Here is a 23380-nt window from a genome sequence, read left to right as displayed (position 1 = left end):
CTGTTTTTTCACAAAGATGCACTTGGTAATTAAGACCAAAAAACGTTCATTGATTTGGTATTCCTCCACTGGTTGTAGGCACCCCTGCAAAACGGAGAAGCCACCAGCAATGAACACTCCTGGAAATGTGTCGTAGATTATTTGAACAGCAATGTGAAAGCAGAGCCAGAGACAGATACTAACAGGAATCGTTTTGCATGATAGCACATGCAAATGTGTGAGTCTTTAAGCCTTTAAGAACCACAGCCATTTTGGGTTTTTAATGTATTTTGCTGTCATAAATCTGCTCTGCATTTCTATAGTCTATAAGGACAATTTTCCAGGCCTTTTTGACAAGAACAGAGAATAGACAAAATTACTTTCTGTTAACATATCATAAAAAGCTACACAAAATCTACACAATATATTTAGCATTTTTATTTTCATTATCTGCTCTTTACTAAATCTAATTAATGCTGCCAGGGAGATTTGTACTTACTATTCAGCTTTGCTTAGTATAAAATCAAGCAAAAACTAAATCAGAAAGGCCTCAACTCAGGCAAGGAACTAACTACTTAAAAGCTGTGGTATACCGAAGCAATTTATCCAAACTCTGTAGTACTTTCCTATTCGTTGAACTCGGCCACAAATCCAAATAAATTCCTGACTGCTTTCAACAGGATACAAAATCGTCAGCTAGAAATGTGCATTAGAGTTGCAATCAGACTTATCTCTTTGCTATTTCCAAGTCTTAGCAAACATGTTATTTGGCATCTCCAAATAATTTTAAATTTGCTTCAACATGACTAATTAGGTGTATATTACCCTCAGTCATTAGTCATTAATTATTTCATTACTTACAGTTACATGTGGTAGCAATGAAATGTATCTCACCCCCACTTACTCAGAAAGTAGTCCTGTGTATACGCAATTGCATCCATCTTCCCTCCTTAATGACACAAGCAAAGAGAAAGAGTCAGAGTCTCTTTCTGCTCATTCATGCTGTACCATGTCATACTGTAAATTTAAAATTAATCTCCCTTACTAGCTGAGGCTGACCTTTTAGCCACTGCCTGTAAAGAGAACATCACTCCCCTGGGGGCTGTTCAAGGGGAGGGCTTTAGTGTGCCTGACACCTCTCAGCCACCAGATGAGATGAGGCAAAAGCACACTGAAATGGGTAATTTGGTAAGGTATGATTAATTTTATTTACACAAGGCAGGCTGGCAAGCCATGCTCAGCCTCATGCTTCCCTAAGTACCTGAGGCAGAGATGCCTTTTGTGATCTGTAATGTCAGTAAACATTTACATTTTGGTTTGCTCTTTAAAAGTCAATAATTAACTGCCTGAGGCTGAACAGAGATTCTGTAAGCTTCTACTCTGCATCCAGCTTTCCATTACTAATCCCTAAACTAGACCAGGACATGCTGGGATTTATGGCATTTAAATTCACTTAAATAATCAAAGTTTATTTAAACATATCTGTTTTCAGGATAAAATCTGGACATATTAGCAAAGCACAGAATTTACATTTTTGCTGCTCATTCATTTATTAAATGAGATGTGTAAAATACAGAGTTTGCATGAGGCTTTTGCCTTCTGTCACTCAAAACAATCCAAGAACTAAGAAATTTAATTTCTCTTTGTCCATAAAACCTTTTCAATACAAGCATGCATTACTCATATCCTGAATATAACTTTTAACATCTCATTCTTACTCTCATTTCATATAATACTATTTTATGTATTCTGTAAAAACATGTATGACCTTTGTTGTGATCTGTAAATTTGCTGATATTTAAACAAAGTCTTATATTTACAGTATAAATAACCTGAAAACAGCTCATAAGTCTGAAGACCATAAAGGCAACCAACCAGGGAGAATCTAATCAGAGCACAGAAATTCATTGTCTGTATAAAATACCAGCTGATTACCAAATAATCTTAAGGAGAAAAATCAAGGGGGAGGAAAAACGATTCAAAATATTTTTGATTTGTGAATTAACTGAAAATAAATCTTGACTCAAGTGACATGAATAGGGGAAATACAAAACCCCCCACCATGGTGAAAATAACCCTACTCAAGGAAGTCTTGGAACATGGTGGGACAACGTAAAAGATTACTACCACTACTGCTGCCACGGGAATATAGTATTCCACTTTAATAAATTAAACTTTGACAATTTCTCATGCTGAATTAAAGATCAAAAGAAAATAATTCCAATGCTAATAATGTTTAGCTTTAGGGGTTGTCATATCTAATTGTCATAAAAATCAGTTGTGGCAGCCACAAGTTTAAAGCCTCATGGAAGTTCCCAGGAAAGGCTTTGAGGACACACACACACACACACACACACACACAAAATAAATAAAATAAAATATTGATAAATTCACAAAGAATGTCTTATTATCAGTGTTTCAAATTGCTACACACCAAAATGATGTTAAAAAAAAAAATTAAAAATTTCTATACTTATAAATAACCTTTAATCTCCCCAGTAACATTGCTGAAAGACACTACCAGCTAATATATGCTAAAAAATATAGTTCAACTGCTAGCTTCTGGGGTGCTTTTAAAGGCAGCATTTCTATGTCTCTTCATCTGAACATACCTTCATTCAGGTATCATTCAACTTTGGTCTACAAACCTTATGATCATAAAGTTTTTTCAAGAGACTTTAACAAACTGACCAGCTGATCAAAGCTTAACTTTTAATGTAGCATTTTAAATAACTGATGTGTATCTTTGATTTTGTTTGAGCCCCTGATGAGCTTTGAAAATAATTTAAAGGCTTTACAGCTTGGACCAAAAGACCAGTATCCAAGGTTACTCAGAGTTTTAAGCAAGTACAAGGCCACTTTGAAGGAAACAAATAAATAAGAAATAAAAAAATTGCAAGCAATACCAGAAATAGTAAGACCAACTCATTGTACTGTCTATTTCACCAATTTTCTTCTTTCTTTCATTCACAGACATATAAAGGGACAAGGCCATATTTATTAAACACCTATAGCAATACACACACCATCCCAAAGTCTGAAGCAAAATGAATTCAGTTTAAGCTCTGGGAAGATGTAGATTAGTTCAATTTCATTTCACCTGAACTTATTTTCACTTCACAGTTTCTGAATCTTGCACATGGTGCACATATGGAAAACACTTAACAGAAATAATTTATCTTTATTCATTAAAGATAAAAGTTATTTCTGCTCCATGTTTCTTAAAACTATCAAAACTATGTTTCCCCATGAATCATCAATTGAAAAATAACAGAAGTAAAAAAGATAGAGAAAAGAAGATACTTGATTAAAATAAACCTCACATTTCATCTTTGCATAGCAACCTCCTAAGCCACATAGAGGATAAGAGCATAATTTTTGAGCTCATCAATTAAAAATGAACCTACAACTGAAATCTATTCATAAAATATGAAATGGATCTCTCACAAGGTAATTATAGTTCTCTATGCAAAACAAATCCTTAGAAACCATTTAAAAATACAAAAAAAAAAAAAAATCAGCATTTTAGACACTTGAGACCAGATACTGTCACCATATTTCTACCTATTATGAATAGCATTAACGTATTTTTATTAATATTTAATTTTTATTCATATTTAATTATTTTTCAATTATTGCTCCTTTTTCCTGATGTATTTATTTGTAACAAGGATTGCTGAGAGATCTTTAGTCCTTAAGCAAACTAATTAGCTCTGATAAAGCCAAAAGAAATTAGTTTTGGTTAAATACAAACAGCTAACAAATTTGTGATGCTTCTGAATTTCAGTGGGCTGAATTTCAGAACAGAAGGTTAATCAAAAAGGAGATTCAATTTATTTCCCATTATGAATAAAGATTTTTAAATGAGGGAGCATTTCTAGGGACATGAAGGTCACCAAAAAGGTGGTAAGAATGTATGTGTTCATAAAGATAGCTGACTATCAGGATTTCTTTCAGAATAAACCTCAGGAAAAATAAAAGACCACAAGAGAACAGAAATAAACTAGTCAAGTACCCTCCCTCTTTTTAAAATACCCTGAGCTGCACAAATTCGTGTTCTACATGCATTTGAATGTAGTGTAGAGACATCAGGTGCAAATGCAAATGATGCTAAGCTTTTCCTCTTCTTGAGACCTAGATGAAATCTCATACTGACACTATGTTTAAATTACGTTGATCTTCACTGAATTCTCTCATATGACTATCAATAAAGTGAATAATGAATCTAAAAAATTAAAGATAGACTGATAGACTCAGCTGAACATGCATGAAGTTTTCTAAAACAAATTTTACGTCAGTAATTCTTTTTACCACCTATTGAAGAGTGATACCCGCTTGCAAAAAAGTGATTACCAGAGATAACTGAGGAACCAGAGATCGGATATCTTGACTGATCCCCCTGCTCCAGTGACAATCAAAATGTCTGTCATTGTAAAAGGCATTATAGCACATAAAACATTGATATCCTAAATTCCCTAATGCAAAACATACAGGTCTGGAACTGCTGTTTACAGTATTTCCATTGCCTGTAGTAGTACACAAACTTCTATTTTCTCAAGAATGTACAACTATGAGAACCATTTCTTAGCACCTCATTGCAAATAATATCTATGTTTGTGAAGAGGCTGCCTTTTACTGAAGTATCATTTCAGTTTTAACGTGCATTTTAACATGGAAGAACTGTGATTGTGGAAAATCTCATTTCAGTATGTGAAAATCATGGGCTTATTCTTAGGATCTGTTGAAAGAAAACCAGTGGTTAAACATGCTGCTTTTGATTAAATGGTTTACGTTTCATCATACATATTCAACTTTGATTTAACAAACACTCCAGCCCTTCATAGGTAAACTACTGATTTCAACTCAAGCCTCTTGAACAGAGGCTCTCTTGAACAGGGATTATTTATCTCCCTGCATGCATGGATCCTAATGTTTGTTTTATTTTAATCTCATAAAACACAAGCAAAAAGGAACGGAGAGTTTCTTCTGTACAGGTTATATGCATGTAAGGAAATTAACTGTCATTTTCGGTTGCTAAAAAGAAAAGTTCTTCCATAATGTTTATATGACATTTTAATCTACATACAAAAGAACCCATGACAGATGCCAATTCCAAAATACAAAGCCAGAGTCTGCGCTGTTTTACTCTTCTGTATAGTACTCACTTATTTCAGGTTATTTCATACTTTAGTCCAGAGCACAGTTTGTTCTATTACAGCGCAGTTTATAGCTTGGTAACAGGAAGTACAATTTACAATCTGAATAGGCTACTTTGTATATTCTACCAGTCCCTGCCACCAAAATGAAAACTACAAAGAGGGGAGTATGTATGCTTGCCTAAGCGTGCTAAATTATATCCACATTCACACACGTACTCCAGTCAGAAAAACACAAAAAACAACTAAAACAAAAATCAGCAACCTGACAATTCCAGAGTTTCTATAGATTGAATATAGCTGCTGGGACAATCAAAAAGAAAATTCTAGGTATGAAAAATTGTTAAATGTTATCTTTTGACTAACAAAACATAGCTCAGACATCTGACAAGGTCTGAACCCCAATTCTGCTGTTCTTTAAAAGTCTGTGCTAGTTTGACAGTAAGGTTACCTTTCAGCTTATTATAAGAGAATTGGCTTGACCGTCCAAAGTTTTTTTCCTTTTTTATTGCCAGATAGGTGCCAAGATTGTCTCATAGAAATAAGGGATAAATCTGCTTTTAGGAATGCAAACTCAATTTTCATAATAAATTATGATTTTGCTACATGCAAAGATTAGCAACATTTAGTTGAGTGTAAAAATCTTGTGTAAGCGTTTTATGAGTCAGTTGTACAATTTATTTTTGCAGAAGTTAGAAATAGATGTGTATTCTCTTGACTTTTCCTAAAGTAATAATAATAACAACAATAGTAATAATGGAAAACAAGGCAAACATGACCAGGCATAGCAGACCTCTCAAACTACTACCAACATGAACATAATATGATCATTTTGTCAGTTTGAAGATCTACCCTTGCATATGGTGACAGGACAGCCAGAGTCATATTTTTAACATTTGATGACACTCAGCAACATAAAATTATGGTTTCTCAAAAGGACTGTACATATCCTGTAGCAAAGTAACACTGGAAAGAGGCTCTTTTCATGCCAGAGCTGGCAAACAGCACGTGGCAAACGAAGGAAAAGAAGTCATCTATCTACCATCTTGTAAGCAAGTTATTTTCTTGGAATTTTTCATGGAATTTGCAATTAAGGTAATTTTGTGAAAAACCTAATAATTATGTTGTAAAATACATCATAGCCAAAATTCAAATGCCTGTCTCTACCTGTAAGGTGAAACATACACTTTCTCCCTTGAGACTCCATTAAATCTTCTAGAGTGTGCAGGACATGAATACTGGGCTGGACCTAGCATTTAGTTTATCGTTTACCTTAACACCAATGAGGTAAGTGTTTTGACTTTCTTTGAAATTTTCATATTACTTCATTAGTGCACCTTTCCCTCCATTAGTGGTTTACTGTTCTACTTTGCAAGGTCCCACCAAATTAGTACTGAATTTCCACAGGAAATCCTGTTACAGGCTTTCTTCTGCATGCCTGATTTAATCATAGTTTATTTTCCTCCAATTTATGATACATTTAATGCTTGAAATTATTTTTAGATTGATTTCTGATAATGATGCTTATTATAGTTCAGATGATTATTTTTCCTGTCTATCTTTGGCTAATTCTCAAAAGATTTCTTTCTGGAACAACTTGTGAAGGCCAAAATTGATATTTACACAAAAGACAATTTCTTTTCCCTTCTACTTCCGTTTATAGCACTACCACCCAGTGTGTGGCAGAAGGCACAAATGTCCCCATATTTCCTTCTTTCACAAATAAAACCAGCAAAAGCTGGAGAACAGACAGAATTAGAAATAAATTTGTATCACTTAGGAGCCATCATTCATTTGAGGTAGCTATAACTTAAATTCGCCTCGCTGGCAATAAGAAATCTACTTATGGCCACGCCTACATGTAAAGACATTCCCTTACAGTTTTAAAGTGCTTTGAAATTCTTGTAAGAATAAAAAATTATTATTTATTGGCAACATGTCATGAATATAACTTGGTGTTTTCTTTGAAATTTCTGCATATGAAATTATTACTTTTTAAACCCCTATGCTTCAAATCATTTGAAGTACGATAGGAGATTATCTGCTTAATCCATTCCTTTCTCTCAGGCATTTTAGATTTCACGCAGCTATGCAAAGTTTAGTCCTACTTAAAAGACTTGTGAAGCTCTTCACAAAACAGAAAATGAGTCAGGAGGAAAACATATACAGCCTTAGGATTTTTTATAAAAAAATTAAAAAAAAAAAAAAAAGGCATAGTAAAATTGAGCTAGATGTGAGAAATTCTGAGTTACAGCTCTTATTGATACTGTAACTCACCAAAGAATCCATGTTACCTTTCTCCTTTTATTTTCTGCTGAAAAGGCAGGAAGTTGAGGGAAGCTTGTTAATTCCATTTGTTCAGACTTACAATTCTGTTTCAGTCCTTGTCAAAATGGAAACTGCCACTTGATTAGGAGCTCAACCAAACGCCAACTACGGCAGCCTTCAAACACTCAGATGATGCTTTATTTACCCAGAGGAAATGAAACTCACTGCCAGCATGTTTTGGATTTTTTTTTCTTGATTCAGAGGATCAGAATCTGGGCCTTTTCTTTACTGTATTCAGCATAATTCAGCTTGATTCAGTCTTGGTGCTGCCAAGACTGTATCACCTTATATGGGTTTTAACTACATAATTAACCAAATGTCTTAACATCACTTTATTCTTTCTTTGAGAATGCCTTGGATTTAAGTTACTGCTGCCTCCTTAACACAGTCTGCTAACCACTGCTAGCCGAACCCCATGTAAGAAGAGAGAGTGTTTTTCCTGGAGGGTCCCAAGAACCCAAAGTGAAGCGATACACTCCTGCCAAATAAAGATAACAATCTGAATGCTATGGCAATCTACAGCTCTGCCATAGCAAACTCCTAGCCTGTCCCCTGGTTGGAAAACAGGTTGGAAAACAACCCAAATTCTGAACATTTTTCCTGTGCCAGATTGTCAAATAGCATCATTTCTTCTTATGTGCAAAATGTGTGTTGAAAGTTGTTCAAATGCCAGAATGTGTCTAACCCTGCTGTAATGCGGCAGAGAACAATTTCTAAATTTAGGAAGTAATTGCTTTGCTGTCCAGTGAAACATACACTATAAAAAAAAAAAAAATCTCCACTAGGCAAGCCATCATTTTAAACATCAGCTCAGACTTTAGTGAACACAAGCATTAAACCTGTGAAAAATATCAAGTGTACAAGGCCACTGTTGCTGTTTACTGGTTGCATCAGTGCTTGCTCTGTGTCACAACACAATCAAAATAACAATATGTAGTGCTTCAATGTCATCCAATACAGAGTTACAAAGTGCTTTGCAAATAAACTGTACAGGTTGCTTGGGAATTACTCCTTTTCATGGAGGATCCTGACTTCAGTTGCGGTTTTATTACAATTCCAAACAAAAACTTGACATTTCCAGCTTCTTTGTGCAAATGAAGGGAAAGAAAGGTTCTTGTTTTAAATACAATCTACCTGACATCGCTGCCCTAGAGCAGTTCTTTCCAAATATGATTGCTTGTAGCACTAAGTCTCTCATTTCAAGACTCTCAGGGAACTGGCTGCTGGAAAAAAAAGCCTGGAAGTTTAGGCTGCACAACCAACAAGCTGTCAGCAGAACAATTTGCTACTTACCTATTTAAACAACTCCTTCAGTAGCCCTACCATGTGGATTTACAATATGCTGTCCCTAAGCCCTAACAGCCTAGTTAGTATCATTCCTGGTTTTAGGCAAGTTTCAGCAATGATTTATGTGCATTTATAACATAAAGGTTTTAGCTTCACACATTCAATATTCTATACAGAACATAAGATTCATTGATGGATACATTCCACATTTAAACCATGATTTTAAAATTCATAGGACTGGGAACCCATCCAGATGGAAAATAATAATAATAACAATAATAATAATAATAATAAAACACAAAACACAACCCCCCCCCCCAAAACTATAGATTAAATAACCAAATTCCCAATACATTTTCACTGCTATTCAGAATGAATTGAGGTGAAAACTGAATGCAACTGCATAGATCAGTCCGTGAACTGAAATTACAGACAAAAGTTAAGGGCGAAAAAAGGGTCTCACAGAAACTAGTGATAAGCAGAAGTTTCTGTGGAAAGTGAATCAAATTCCTAAGCCCCAAAGCACTTTGTTACCTTTGAGTACTTCCTAGCTGAGTAAAGAGCAGGAAATTCAGAAGCATGCTGGCTCCTATCTCCTACAATAACTCCCCTGAGCAGATTCAATCACCTTATCACCCTAGGGAGAAAGGTGTCATACAAGAGAAAGCTTTTCAGTGGCAAGAAGGTAAATGCTTTGTACTTCTTTTGAGGTGTTGATGCATTCTCATGCAAACATAGGAAAACCGTTAACAAATGCATGGAAGAAAACCTGCAAGTTACAGCTGAGTCCTGCAGAACAGAAATTGTCCGCTGCTGTTCACACGGATGGTATCTGCTACGGCAGTGAAACATCACTGGGGATTAGAATAGAAGTATTTGCACTTTTAGTGAGAACTCTTGCTATGTTGGATTGGAGGTTTAAACACAGCAGTATGTCACTTGTAGGCCTTGTCAATATATACATACAACCTGATCTTGTAAACCTAGAAAGCACACTCCCACACATAATCATCAAGGATATGACAAGCATCTATCAAATCTTCTTTGGTCTTTCCTGTTTATCATGAAAGTGCATTTATTTGAATAATATTACCACAAAATTATGACAAACCACAGGCAAAAATTTCAAGCCTTTGTATAATTTTACATCTCTTTTGTTCTATTTTGAATTGAATCAACTTTTGTTCATGCACAATGTAAACGTATTACCAAGATTACCCACAAGACAGAGCAGAACAAAACCTGCTATACACAGCAGTTTTGTGTTAGGGAGTTTGGCAGACATCACAAATAAATACAAGAAAATACATTTAACAAAAGGACATGTGATTACATTTCTGCTTAATCTTCATGTTCAGTATTTTGTCCTTCATTAGCGCTTCCAAAAGTCCAAAAGAAAGATACAATTGATTTAATCTCAATTGTCAAACTATCCACTTTCTCCATGTATTTTGCTAGAAATTATTAAGCATACTGCAAACTTCAAGCCATTAACTTAACACAAAACCTGAACTCTTTTCCCCAGAATCTTACCCTTTTTCTCAATTAAAAAAAAAAAAAAAAAGTACACATACAACTAAAAAAATCTCTTTGCTTCAGTCCTCACTGTTTTAAAAATGTATTAATACAGTTACCTGACTGTCGCCTAGAGGATCAGTATGTACAAATAACTTAAAGCCACATAATCACATTGTGCCTGCCATAGCTATGCAGAACTATTGGTCTGTCAAATTGCTGTTCAGTGTTGGGATACATAAGGGGTTGAAAGGTGAAACTACACAGGAATTCACTATTGAAAGAGAAACAAATCTTTAAAATATTTTCTACTTTAAAAAATCCAAAGATGAGGATGGTGATGGGTTTTAGAAGAGAAAAGCAAAAGAGAGACATTTTAAATATAGCAGTAGTGTATGGTGCCAAGTTCCAAATTAAGTAAGCCAAAAAACCTCTTACATTTCCAACAACATGAGCAAAGTAACAAAGTGCTATTACACTGTTGTAACAGAAATGACCATTGCTAAAGCTGTGAAGGAAGGGTAGGTTGGTGTGACCTAAAATTCACTACTCTTTAATCATTGACCCTTAGAAAGAGCAGATAGCATAACAGTAATAGAGGGATTTTCCTATTCTTTTATAAAAACCTTTCTTGCACGTCCTCAGTGTGTCTGCAGTACACCATGACAGGCAGATAGGTAGGCACAGAACGGCTTCTCTTTTCAACTGGGTGAGCTAACATAACAGGGCTTCTAAAAATAATTTGTTTTGTTCAGCAATAGCTTTCATCATTGTTCTTCTTTTCACTACTCTTGCAGTCTATGAGGAAGGCTAATCTTTCTTCACAGATCTCTGCATGCATTCTAACAGCTCAACACAGGCTCTGGTTTTTCAATCTGCTTAGGAACCAGAAAAAGTTTAAAAAGAAGAATCATGGGGGAAGAAAATTGGAAAGAAAAATATTGAAGCTTTTGTTCACTAGCAGAAATAACCATCTCACTTTTATTCATGAATGTTCTGTTTGCAACTGGGAAAAAGAAGAAAAAAAAAAAAGTATTCTCTGTTTCTTCTAAGACAACAGTTAAAGTACAATCTGGTTATACACAGCAGTCATTCCTATCACGTCTGTATCTTTCACTCCATTAATGGGCTGCGGACAGAGGCAAGCAACTCTTTGCTATAGGGTGAAGCACAATTCTCTTGCAGAAATTTACTCATTTGTTTTTGATTATGTGGAACCCCACCACCAGTGAGCCTCTTCATTATCATCTCATTCACAGTTGTGCCATACATCTGCAGCTGCTGACTGGGATACAAACTCCCTTCTCCTTCATTGACAGATGCTCTTAGAACTATGAAGTCTGGAGAAGAACACGACTGATGGAAACCAGATGGAGAAATCAGCAACATGCCCAGAGGACTTCTAATGATTCACAGATCACAGTTGGCAACTTGGCTTTCGAAAATTACAATAAACACATTATTACAGGGCTTCTGTAGCTTCTTATTTCATCAATATCTTTTATTTTATTTTATTTTATTTTATTTTTGTACAAAGTATCTATTAATACAAGGTTTCCAAGACATCCTGTGTACTATTTGTGGTATATAAACAAAACTAATCCCTTAAAACTTAAAATACATTTTCAGATAATTCAGAAGACTTTTTATTATTATTCAAGTTGAAACAGTTATTTTGAATTAGCCAAAATGATAATTTGAAAAAAAAAAAAAAAAAACAACAACACAAAAAAAACTTTAAACTCTTTCATTGCATTTTCCTTCAGTACAGACCATTGGACATCTATCACCTTATATAAATCAGAAGCATTTCTACAAATTAAATTTGGCACTGAACTCAATCATCAAATTTCACTAAACATTCTCAAATTGAAAGAACTACACAATTTCATATTTTTTTTCGGTTGTTAACTCTATCAAGCTCCTCCTACTGACAAGAATTCACAAATAATAATAATAATTACAGAATCACAGAATTGTCTTTGTTGGAAGAGACCTCAAGATCATCGAGTCCAACCTCTGACCTAACACTAACAAGTCCTCCACTAAACCATATCACTAAGTTCAACATCTAAACGTCTTTTAAAGACCTCCAGGGATGGCGACTCCACCACTATCCTGGGCAGCCCATTCCAATGCCTCACAACCCTCTCAGTAAAGAAGTTCTGCCTAATATCCAACCTAAAACATCCCTGGTGAATAATGATAATAATAATGTGACATTACCAAATCTATGATTTCTGTAAGAGGAACCGTATTCTGAAAATATCTAGTGTGCTACAACACAGCTCACTTTCTTATGTACAACCCAAGAGAACAGGACTAAAATCCGGAGTGGCTTCAGATGGCTAATATTGAGAAAAAGGTCTTCAGTCACGCTCTGTTCCCTTCACTACTAGATAAAATAACCACACCTAGCTAACACCTCATGGTGCTCAGCTACTTCAGCCTGGTTGAAAAAAACAACTTACAGTGCTTTTCCAAGTACCCCTTTTCCTTTACTAAATATGGTGCTACTTTTTTCCATAGATAGAGATCTCCAAATCACACTTGAGGGCTTGCTTTGGTTTTAAATTTAATTATATGGTAATACACTAAAAATGCTGTTACATGGGAGGACTGCAGTCTTATTCATTTTATAGATAAGGATGCAGTCCTATTTCAGGAAACCTATTTCCAGAATCTGAATAGTCGAGATCTTGAAAAGGGTGACTATATGCTCAGCTCTTCTGTCAATCTAATTTTGTTCATGTGACAAGAAGCTGCTCTCACAAAGCAAGAATACAAGAAACAGAACTGAAATAGAATTCCAAAACTGAAGTTAAAAAAGCCCACAAAACCAAAAAATACTGTTACAGCAACAAAGCTGGGCAGGGGGTAGGATGGGGGGAGTGGAGGTACTCTTGAAAATTTTCTGCATTGGTGTTTCACAGACATAGTTTTTCTCCTCCATTATCTGCCAAGGAGAAACACACTTCAGAAGAGACATGGCAGCTCACAGAAAGTAACAGCAAAGTCAAGCATTTTATTCACTGAATTGTTCTAATCTCTAAATCATGACCTACAGGTCTCTAGCTCTGATGCTGGCTTCACTGAAGACATAAAAGCAGAATTTACATGGTGAGCAAACATTGCAAGGACACGAAGAAATCTAGGCAGAGTTCTGAACTAATCTCTATCATTTGCCTTTGTTATTTGATGAGCTGAAATAACAGTTCTCTCTTTCAGCATAATGCTTAGTGCATTACAAAATATGAACTATTCTACTAAATGAAGGAGATAAGGTTTCAGTAAATTAAATACATGATTGATTCAGGGGCTTGAAACAATTCAGAAAGAAACAGCTTTTTCATTTATCTTAAATGTGTTTCACATAATACTGCCTGGGCTAGTAGACAGATTTAAATCCTCTCCAAAACCATCAAACGGTGTGCAGAATGGTAACAGACAAATAAATGCTATCTTTAAACTTGCACAGCACCTGTTTGCTGCAACTGTCTTGACCTACACAAGAATTTTATTGTTCTTGTGTGAAATTCTCAACACAGTTATGCAGCTGTGGTTTATTTACTCATTCATTTACTTTTAGGAAAAGATAAGAGAGGAGACATTTTGTTTTCTTATCTCCTTCATCATTCTCTAAGAAAAAAAGTAATCAAATTCCTCTCTTTGCTAGAAATACAGTATTGACTTTTGAGCATTGCAGAATGTGGTTATAGTGCTTTACAGTCACTTCATAAAACTTAACATAATCAAGATGCTTTTTCAATGTATTCCTTTTATTTGACCTGTCTCTTGGAATCCTTCATATCTAGATTCATGGAAAGAGTATCCTTCAGATACAATATGTATCCAGAGCAGATACAATATGGTGATTATGGGACTCACCAGGGATTATTTCACTCCAAAAGTTTATTTGGATTACCAAATTGACAAAATAGGTTATTTCATTTCTACAGGATTTCTAGGATGGCAGAAGGGTGTGTTTAATAACCCTTTGGCACTCCAGAAAAATCTAGGAGGCATTCATTATTCAGTCAGCCAGCATATAAAAATTACATGACTTTTAACACACTTTTTAATTGCTTTTAATTATTAACATTTGCATTGCTCTCAAAATGACAAGGTATCCCAGCTGGAGACACAGTTAAATTTTTAATAACACTGAAAAGCACAGCAACAAATCTCAGTCTGTGGAATTCAAACATACACATTATATGTATGTATGTCTATATATACTATTCCAGATAAAATTATGTATTTTCTCTCTCTAGCTATAAAGCAAAAATATAAAAACATATGTATTTTTACATGCTTGTATCCTTAATGAAATCTCACATTCATGCTGTTCAGAAGGTAAAAAAGAGATTAAGCTCAGAAGGCTTTTAGGCACCACAAACTTGAACAAAAATGATTTCACAGACCTGTAAAAAGCCAATGTATCTTACCATATCTGTAATTAGTGGACTTTTGTCAGCCAGGAGAATGATGCTACTAGAATGAGGTTACTAGAGATCAGTGGTATAACAAGCTTGTTCACTATCATTTCATAGTTCTAATGGAAAACACTCATTGCAAAAAAAAAAACACCTCTCATGAAGTAAACACATTTTATTCATGTACTAAGCCAGCTATCAATAACTTGTTCCATTTAAAAGCTTTTCTCTCAAAATAATTAGTTTGTTTTAGTTTTACTACTCCCTCAAATTCCAAATACCTTGCAATTCTACAATCTTTAACTGGAACTGTAAATCATTAAATACAACATATTGTCCAGGAGAGATAAGCTGTACCTATGTTCTCTCCTCATCTCTCTGAGGCTTTCTCTTAGGACTTTTCCCTTACTTGCATTTTAACTTACCCAATTTTATATGCTAGACATTCAAATTAATCCTACTTTTTTTTTGTGTTTATGAACTATATTAACCTTCGAAATGAAAGGTGGGTTAAGTACAACAGCAATATTTTTTTATGGAACCATGGTTCTTTTTCTTATGATGATTTTTGCTGGAAAGCTGAAATCTTCCTTGTGGTGTCACTACCAAGTATCTTCCATGTTGTATGACCTGCTCATTTCAGATAACTTCTATAGGCATGCTTGTTGTCAAAACTTCCAAATGTGTGTTTTCAAAAACTCAGTTCTGCCTGCAGTTTTAGCCACAAAAGAGTACACGAGCCACAACACTGCTATGGCTAGTGCCATTAGGTTGCCAAGAGACACCTTGAATATAATTCACATTGACACACAGCTAAAGACAGACAGACAGTAATACTGTTTAAACATCCCCACAAGGATTGCCAAATTTGCAAAGTATACAATAGTTTTTACAGAGAAATAATAATAATAACAAAAATCTCTTATGAATACATTTTTGTCAGCTTTCTTCATCTCATACTTAAACCCTACTTCATAGCCTTGGTTTACATTTCAGAATTCAGGAGCAGGGCTTAAACCACTAAACCACATTACAATTATTAATTAATGGCTCCCACTTGTTTGCCAGCTCCAGAAAGCAGAAGGATAGATAAAAAATATATTTACAGCAGAATTTAATTACCCGTTTTCAAGCCACTGGCCTCCTGGCAAAAGTCTCCTGATGTAGTGCAGAATAGGACTCAGATTAAGAATTAATTTACTGTCAGCAATGATCTGCAATTTAATGGCTTAATCAAGTTTGCTATAAAATCGGTAGGGAGCTCTGGAGCCTAACATTGCCGCAGAGCCTGCTGTATCTAAAGACAGGTTTCAGAGAGCCATAATATAATCATCATCCAGCAAATCCAAGATCCCTCTCAATATATAATCAGGAACTGCATCTAGCAAGCTTACCACTCACATTACAAAGTTATAGTTCATGGATTTGAAGTTCAATGCATATATTTGACTCTTTCCTCCTCTTACAGCTAAATCTCCTAGAGAAACTGTGCTTGTATGAATACAAAGATTAACATGTAAATACAGGCCAGCATGTGACTAGCACATTTTGTTTCATCTTTTCAAACCATAGTGCAAATATAGAAAATGGTTAATAAAAATAAATGTTTTAACACAGAGACGCTTCTTTTAACTCTATTCATAATTCTCCTCACACTGGGCAATATGACTACAGAGTTCTTTCTATAAAAGCACAGCTGAAAATGGAAACAAGAGATTAGGACCTTGAAAATCACAGTTGACAAAATTAGCTATGAACTGAGCTTTTTTTTGTTTTTTTTGTTGTTGTTTTGTTAGAATTTTGAGATTTAAAAGATCTTAATCATCTTTAAAAATAAAAATAAATCCACGTTTTCTGCTAGAACCCAATTGCAGAAATAATAAAATTCTAAGTGCTGAAATTGAAAATGTTATGCCAGAAATAGTGGCATAAAAACCATTCTCTTGAGCTTTCAAGGCCAGATTTTAATGATCCCAGAGGTTCTAACCTTTCCAAAAATAAGAATAAGCTTCTCACATGGAGTGTTTAGCTAGGCTTAAATATTCCAAATTCTCTGCAAATCTTTGGTTGCCAGAATCTCCTGGGAGAAACTCCTAGAAGTGCTTTGCACACCCTACCATCACAGCAGCTTACCCACTTCTTTTTCCCTAAGATTATGAAACATCGTCATGTCTCCCATTCTGTCACCCATCCATATTTACTTCACACCTGACACAATGCTACTAGTCCATCCAAATGCTTCTTTGCAGAACTGAAGACTGTTGTTTGTTGTTGTTGTTTTTAAATAACCCCAAAGCTTCTCTCCCTCATCTACTCTCAAAACAGAATAATAAAAAATACCACTAAAGAAGAATAAGATCAGTACGTGGAACAATGTTCTGTATATTGAATTTAAGAAATATGGACACAAGTTCCGGTTCTTAATTCAAAAGGGTAAATTACAATAGCTGTTTCCATGCATAAAGCATAAAAACGAACCTAGATATTTTCAGAATTGCATTGACATGACCATTATGCAGCCCTGCACCTTCATCAAAAGCTGACACATGCACATATGCTGGAAGAGTGCATTCTGTCTTTACTGTTAAAGGAAACTCATGGGTTAAAAATTATGACATTCATAAGTGAAGACCTAGTACAACTCTAAAAAATACTAAGCTTATCTTCATTGAGTTCCTTGTGTCAATAAAAAACTTGGCTAACAGCAAGTTCATGTAGTACTTAGGCTAACTAATATGCCGTTGTCAAAACCTGAGCTTGACCAAAGGTGAGGACAATCAGGATGATATTGTCATTTTCAATTAACAAATAAACAAATAAACAAACAAAAACCCACACCAAATTAAAACAAACAAACAAACAGCAATACAACCAAAATGCATAGACATGGTGAACTACATGTAAAGCACAATAATGTGGGTTAGGTGTTTGAGAAGTGATTGTATACAACAGGTGAGCTGAAGAGATAAATAATGCATAGGGCATCTCAATTAAAAAAAAAAAAAAAGCTGAATTTTTAAACCATAGCTTGTCCTTCCTAATAATTCTTATAATAGCTATTTCTCAGCTCAGTTTACATACAGTATATAAACCAACACGAAGTCCTATAATGTGCCTGTCTAGCGTACCTCAGCATGGAATCAGACATCCAGAAAGTTTCATTAAGAGTTAAAAAAGTGTATAAAAGTTCATTAAGTAAGACTACATGCATTCTTGAAGGAGAAGTTGTGAGAAAATTACCATGTCTGTATCCTAATGAAAAAGTATAATTAGGCTTTATTTTTAAGACTAAGGTTTAATCCTCAAGCCTTGCCTCCACTCCATGGATTTACCAGCTAAGGATGATTTCCTTAACATCTGTATATATCCCTGGACTTCTGATACATCATTTTGTTAATAAATGCTTTGCTCCCATATATTCTCCAGGGAGTGCTCTATAACACTGCTTTATTTAGTTATCTGTAAGATGTGTTTCTCACACCATGAAAACTTCTTCAGAAGCAATAAAACTTCGCTTTTCTTACTTGAGTTCAAGAGGGTTCTTGCATATACTGCTTTAAATTTTATAGGTCATGTGTTACAAGGTAATCTTATTCCAAACTGTTCAAATAAATGAAATGGAAAAAAAATGTGGCATTTACTCTTAACTTCAAGCATGGGCCTGCCTCCAAATATGGCTGAGAATGTAATTGTTAAACTTTTCAGGAGCTTAAATACATGTGCACTTCCTCAGAAAAGCAGGATGCACCATGCTGGATTTCCTTTCAGCCAGAGAGCCATAGTAGTAGCCATAACACTTTGCTTTGTAAATTCAGAACTGAATTTTCTTTCTCTGCAATCACCTTTAAACATACCATGGATTCCTCTCTAAGCAGCTGCAGAGGGCTAGCTACTAAGAGCAAGCAATGGCAAAGCCCGCCCCCATCTCAAGTGGGAAGCTAGGCTGCACACCATCAAAATGCCAAAGGCACAAAATAGCATGCTCGTCCCAATTTCTTCATGTTATTTTGGTATACTTATAAAAAACAACAACACATAACTCATTAATTATAACCTTTCAACAGTGTTTTCCTTTCCCCCAAACTGTTAAAATTTAGTAAAGCTGCAACCGCAGTACTGATAAAACTATTTTTAGCCTTTCATATGCAGAGAATGTTAGGAAGAGTCTCATCTTTCTATTAATGCAAATTTATTTAAGCAGTCAGTGCAGGAAACTTTAAAATATGCTAATTGCTGCTTCGTTGGACTTTAGTGTCAAATGTCTGCTGATGTCTACCTATCACAGAGAGACTAAGCAAAGGGAACACTACCTATTGACACTTTAAGTTTAAACATTCACATCTCTATAAAGTGACAGACAAATATATTTTTATTGCCACATTTATATACCTTACAAATTTTCACATTCAACATCCTTTTAATATTAATGCTCCTATTTCCTGGTGTCAGAGCTGAATTGCCAGTGTTATAAATGTGTGTTATAAAAAAAAGTGTTATTTGTAAAAAGTGTGTTATAAATGGAAATGCTTTTGATAATCACATGCAGTGTTTTTCTTTTTACAGTGATTCAGTACTGATGTAAAGAGGCCAGACTGACGGCCCTGCAGATTGGAGTTCCCTGCTAATCTGCACAGAAAACAAGGCACTGTCAGGGCAGTAGCTAGGCCAACTTCCTTACAGTACATCTCCATTTAAATCCATAAGAGAGAAACAAAAAAAACATACATATCACATCTATAAGTCATAGTCTAACTTTCCCTGCTCATGTCCTTGGCCTTTCTTCTTATGTTAACTAGTAGAGAGAGTAATCAAAGAAAATGATGCATTTCTGGGACTGGCCTGCTGCCCATGAACTGCTTCATAGCAAAAACAAATATAAGTTCAGCATTACACATCACTCTAAGGCCAGCATCTTCAGTGTGTAGTTAAATGAATACATTGATTTTATCTAATAAAGAACTGAGGTAATGTTACTAGGTTTTAGTTGGTACTCCTCCTCTGAAAGCAAGTGGTTTTCATTTGTCATGTGTCCCATCAGAAATGACACAGATTTCCTGAAGAGGTTCACTAAGATCAGACCTACTTTACCCAAGAGGGATGCATAACTGTCAGCTTCATCACTAATATTTATTAAGATTCATATATAATTTATTAGCAATATGGCCAAAACATTGGACATTTTCATTTTGGCATTTACTCATTTAACCTACAATATAGAGCAGCAAACCAGTGTCACATCTGAAAGACCAGGCATAGATATTTGTACAAACCACCAGTACTTCTTAATCAGTAAAATTTAACCAGGAATTTAAAGAACAAAGTCCCTTTTTTTAATGACACACAAATAAGCTAGCAACTAGAGAAGAATATGCTAGCACAGAAATTAATAAATGGACAAAACCCCAGGATTTTGAAATAGCAAAGTTAGCCCTGCCAGAATACTTGAGTAGAATTACATGCCTAGTCATACAACTACGTGAACACAACAGAGTGATGGGGCCAGAAATGTGCTTCATTGTGCGTTGATAACTGCAAGTCTAATAGCTTTCTCAGACACCCTCTTCCCATTTTGCAAGTACAATCCTGCCTGCCTATCAGGAACTAGGGAACTGTTAGTAAAGAGATACTGGGTTATCCTGCTCTTAATGGATATTCAATTATATAGCTGCTTTCTTATCTAAATGAAAAAATATCTTAAATAATACTAGCCTTGGATTTTTGGAGGAGATGGAAATTAATTTCCCATTGAAATTAATTCCCTAGTCTTCTTTGGAAGACTGGCCTGTGCCTAGAATTGCATTTTATCTTCTGTCAACTGAAATTATACAGTTGGTAGGGGCAGAGCACATTTCATGTTTGTATTCATTTTTTATACAGGTTAAGATTTTTATTAATTAATTTATTTATGGAATTAGTTGAATATATAGTTATATATATGATCTGCACATCATCGTGGCAAATATACAAAACACACCATCTATTGCTACAGAAGGAAACAATTCAAACAAGTTTCAAAACACATTCACTAGTGGTCTTAATGTAATGAGCTTTGCTGTGAATCATATTCTGTTCCTTTATGACGTTTAACATTTTATGAATTCTTAACAGCCACACAGAGAAAGAGTTAAATCATATTTTCCTTGCTCAAATGAGTAGTCTCAATTACATACTTGAGACCATGCATTTACACCAAGATGCTTTTGGCTCTGTATGAGCATATTTTTAAAATGTATTGCTAATTATTTCTATACTTCGTTATCTCCTTGCTATGTTGAGCACGACTCATTTTTCTTGTCCACCCACTGCCTCTCAGGTAACAATGAATTAATGGGTTGAACATATCTGAACTATTACTTTTTAAAGAAAGAAAAAGCTTAACCAGTACATCAACTTTGCAGTGAAATTCTTACAGGCGCTTATATTGCAACATCCCGTCCCCAAAATACAGAAAATCACACGTCAAGATTTCTTCAAGAGCAATACAGGTACTTTACAGACAGCTTTGTGCATGTGGAAAAAGTATGACAGAATATCCCAAGCAATGCCTGCTTCAAAACAGGTGTGGGTTTGTTTGGTTCTTTGTTTTAACCAATGTAGTTAATCTCTTCCACCACACCTCCCCCTCCCCAAGAATAAAATAAGCTATACCAGGGTGCACCAGATGGTGCACCACTACATGTACATATTCCCCAATGAGACAGGAGATGAAATGTGGGCATTTATACAGAGGATCCTGCTGAATGTTATTCAACCTGCTCACAGTCCAGCACAGAGATGATGGTGAGTGCCTCTCTCCCAATGTGGCCGTAGAAGTTAAGGCAGATGGCACACCTCCACACTTGTTAGCATGTCTTTACACAGATTATGTACTGTTAGAACGTATTTACACAGATCAGCTAGAGCCATACATACAAGGAGAGCCCTGTTCTGCAAAATCTAACACTTGCAAAGTACTTTCTGAGCTGTGACATCAGCATAATCATTTGTGCCAATTATTTACAGCAGTAAATAACTAAAGCATTGCATATACTTTCATATGCCTCTGATAAAATAGCATTATTGCACACTGCCAGTGTGCACAGAAAGTTTTCAATCGTCTGAAGACACTTATACACTCAATGAATTAGAAACAGACATGACAGGTTTCTTTGGCTGGCAAAATCACAACAGCTGCTTCAAGTCATAGATGCAGTCACAAAGACATTTAACCAGGACAAAGTTTCTATGCCTTTAGTAAACCCATCATGTCCAGTTCCCAAATTCAATCTCTTCACGGTTCTTCATACTGAAAAACAAACTCGTGCTATCTCCCAGTATAAAGAAAATGTTCCAAGTTGCAGGAACAGTTGCTGGAGTACTAAGTGGAGGACTACAGCACTTTCAGGTTTAACTTCAGCTTAATTTACTGTAAGAATAAAAAATTCTGGGACTGTAGTTTGTAGTTATGTAGTTACTTTTGATCTCAACACAAACATAACTTGCCCTGTCAATTTTAAATCAACATTTTTAGTAAAGCACCTTTTGTATTTGGGATCTGTACTAAGATCCTCAAATGTAGATGCAAGTACAGAATGGGTGCATATGAAATATGCCTAACTGCGAAGTACAGTTTGAGACTGGAATTTACAAACTTTAGCACACACTAATATGATCCCATTCACACAGCTCAGTTTTTCTGGTATGTTTGATGAAAGAAGAAAGCCCAGAAATACAGTTTTCTACATATTCTTGACATTAAACACACTTTTCCCTAAATATGCCTTGTATCTCTGATGTATACTATCAAGCTATGGACTCATCATAGACTAATATCCATATTCAGAAAGATTTAATTTAGAATATCTTTCTCCCAGCTGTGCTGTCTTTCCAAAGTGCTATGAACTTTATACAGCATTGATGTTAACTCCGGATTTTTGATCCAACATTTCTGGTGGTTTTTAGCTAGTGAAAAGTGAATCTGGCAGCTTCAAGGAGCCTTCTTGCTTCCCATCTAATCACTAGTACTTTCCCAGAACACAAATTGAAGTTTGTTCGAATCACGATCTATTCCACATGTATATGCTATTAGAGAGCAATTCAATTATTCATACAAATAAAGCTGTGTCTTCCTTGCTCTATTACTAGTATGTGGTTTACATTTAAGGCTTTTATTTTTTTAATATCACTTGAATACTTTGTCTTCCAATTATTTACTGAACAAGAAGCCTTGCAAATGAAGCTACTACAAAATTCTGCAGTTTGATTCATTAAGACACAAGTTAATTAAATCACGTTCTCTCCTCAGATGTACTATTTTTTTTTAAAGACGATTAAACAAGAGGTAAATGTAATTACAATAGGAAGAAGTATAAGCAAAAAATTTCATCTTAGGCGTTTCAGAAAAATGAAGTAATAAATCACCTTGCTCCATATGCCTTTTGTTTTGCTGTCACTGATAAAGCATTCAGATTCTTTAGCTTTCTTGTGAGATACAAGTATTACATCTGTTAAGGCAATTTAGAAGGATGCTGGGACTGTGACAATGGGTAGTACATTTAGGAGAAAGATAACATATACCTAGACTTACACAGATGTTGTCTTTTCAGACAGCATTGAGCAGTGCACTGGATAGTGAGATTTATATACAGCCTACATCCATTCAGATTTAAAAAGATATCTATACACTGACCCATGAATTTA

The 23380-nt window shown here is 35.1% G+C and overlaps 1 protein-coding gene across 19 annotated transcripts in view; it reads right to left on the bottom strand.

Annotated features, from left to right (window-relative positions):
* Positions 1–23380, bottom strand: part of RIMBP2 (RIMS binding protein 2) — a 159631-nt gene that overhangs the window by 75723 nt on the left and 60528 nt on the right. The window contains exon 1 of one of the 19 annotated variants that reach the window (XM_068654294.1): positions 7430–7540. The exons of the other annotated variants lie outside the window; for them this stretch is intronic. Within the exon in view, the coding sequence (XP_068510395.1) occupies positions 7430–7489 (60 nt within the window). The 5' untranslated portion in view covers positions 7490–7540. Of the gene's footprint in view, positions 1–7429; positions 7541–23380 lie in introns of those variants that run through there. 19 annotated transcript variants of the gene reach the window in all.

Source organism: Anas acuta, chromosome 17 (genome assembly GCF_963932015.1).
Source record: "Anas acuta chromosome 17, bAnaAcu1.1, whole genome shotgun sequence".
Taxonomy (NCBI): domain Eukaryota; kingdom Metazoa; phylum Chordata; class Aves; order Anseriformes; family Anatidae; genus Anas; species Anas acuta.
Note: the sequence above shows the minus strand (reverse complement) of the source record. Positions and strands in the feature narration are given on the sequence as shown.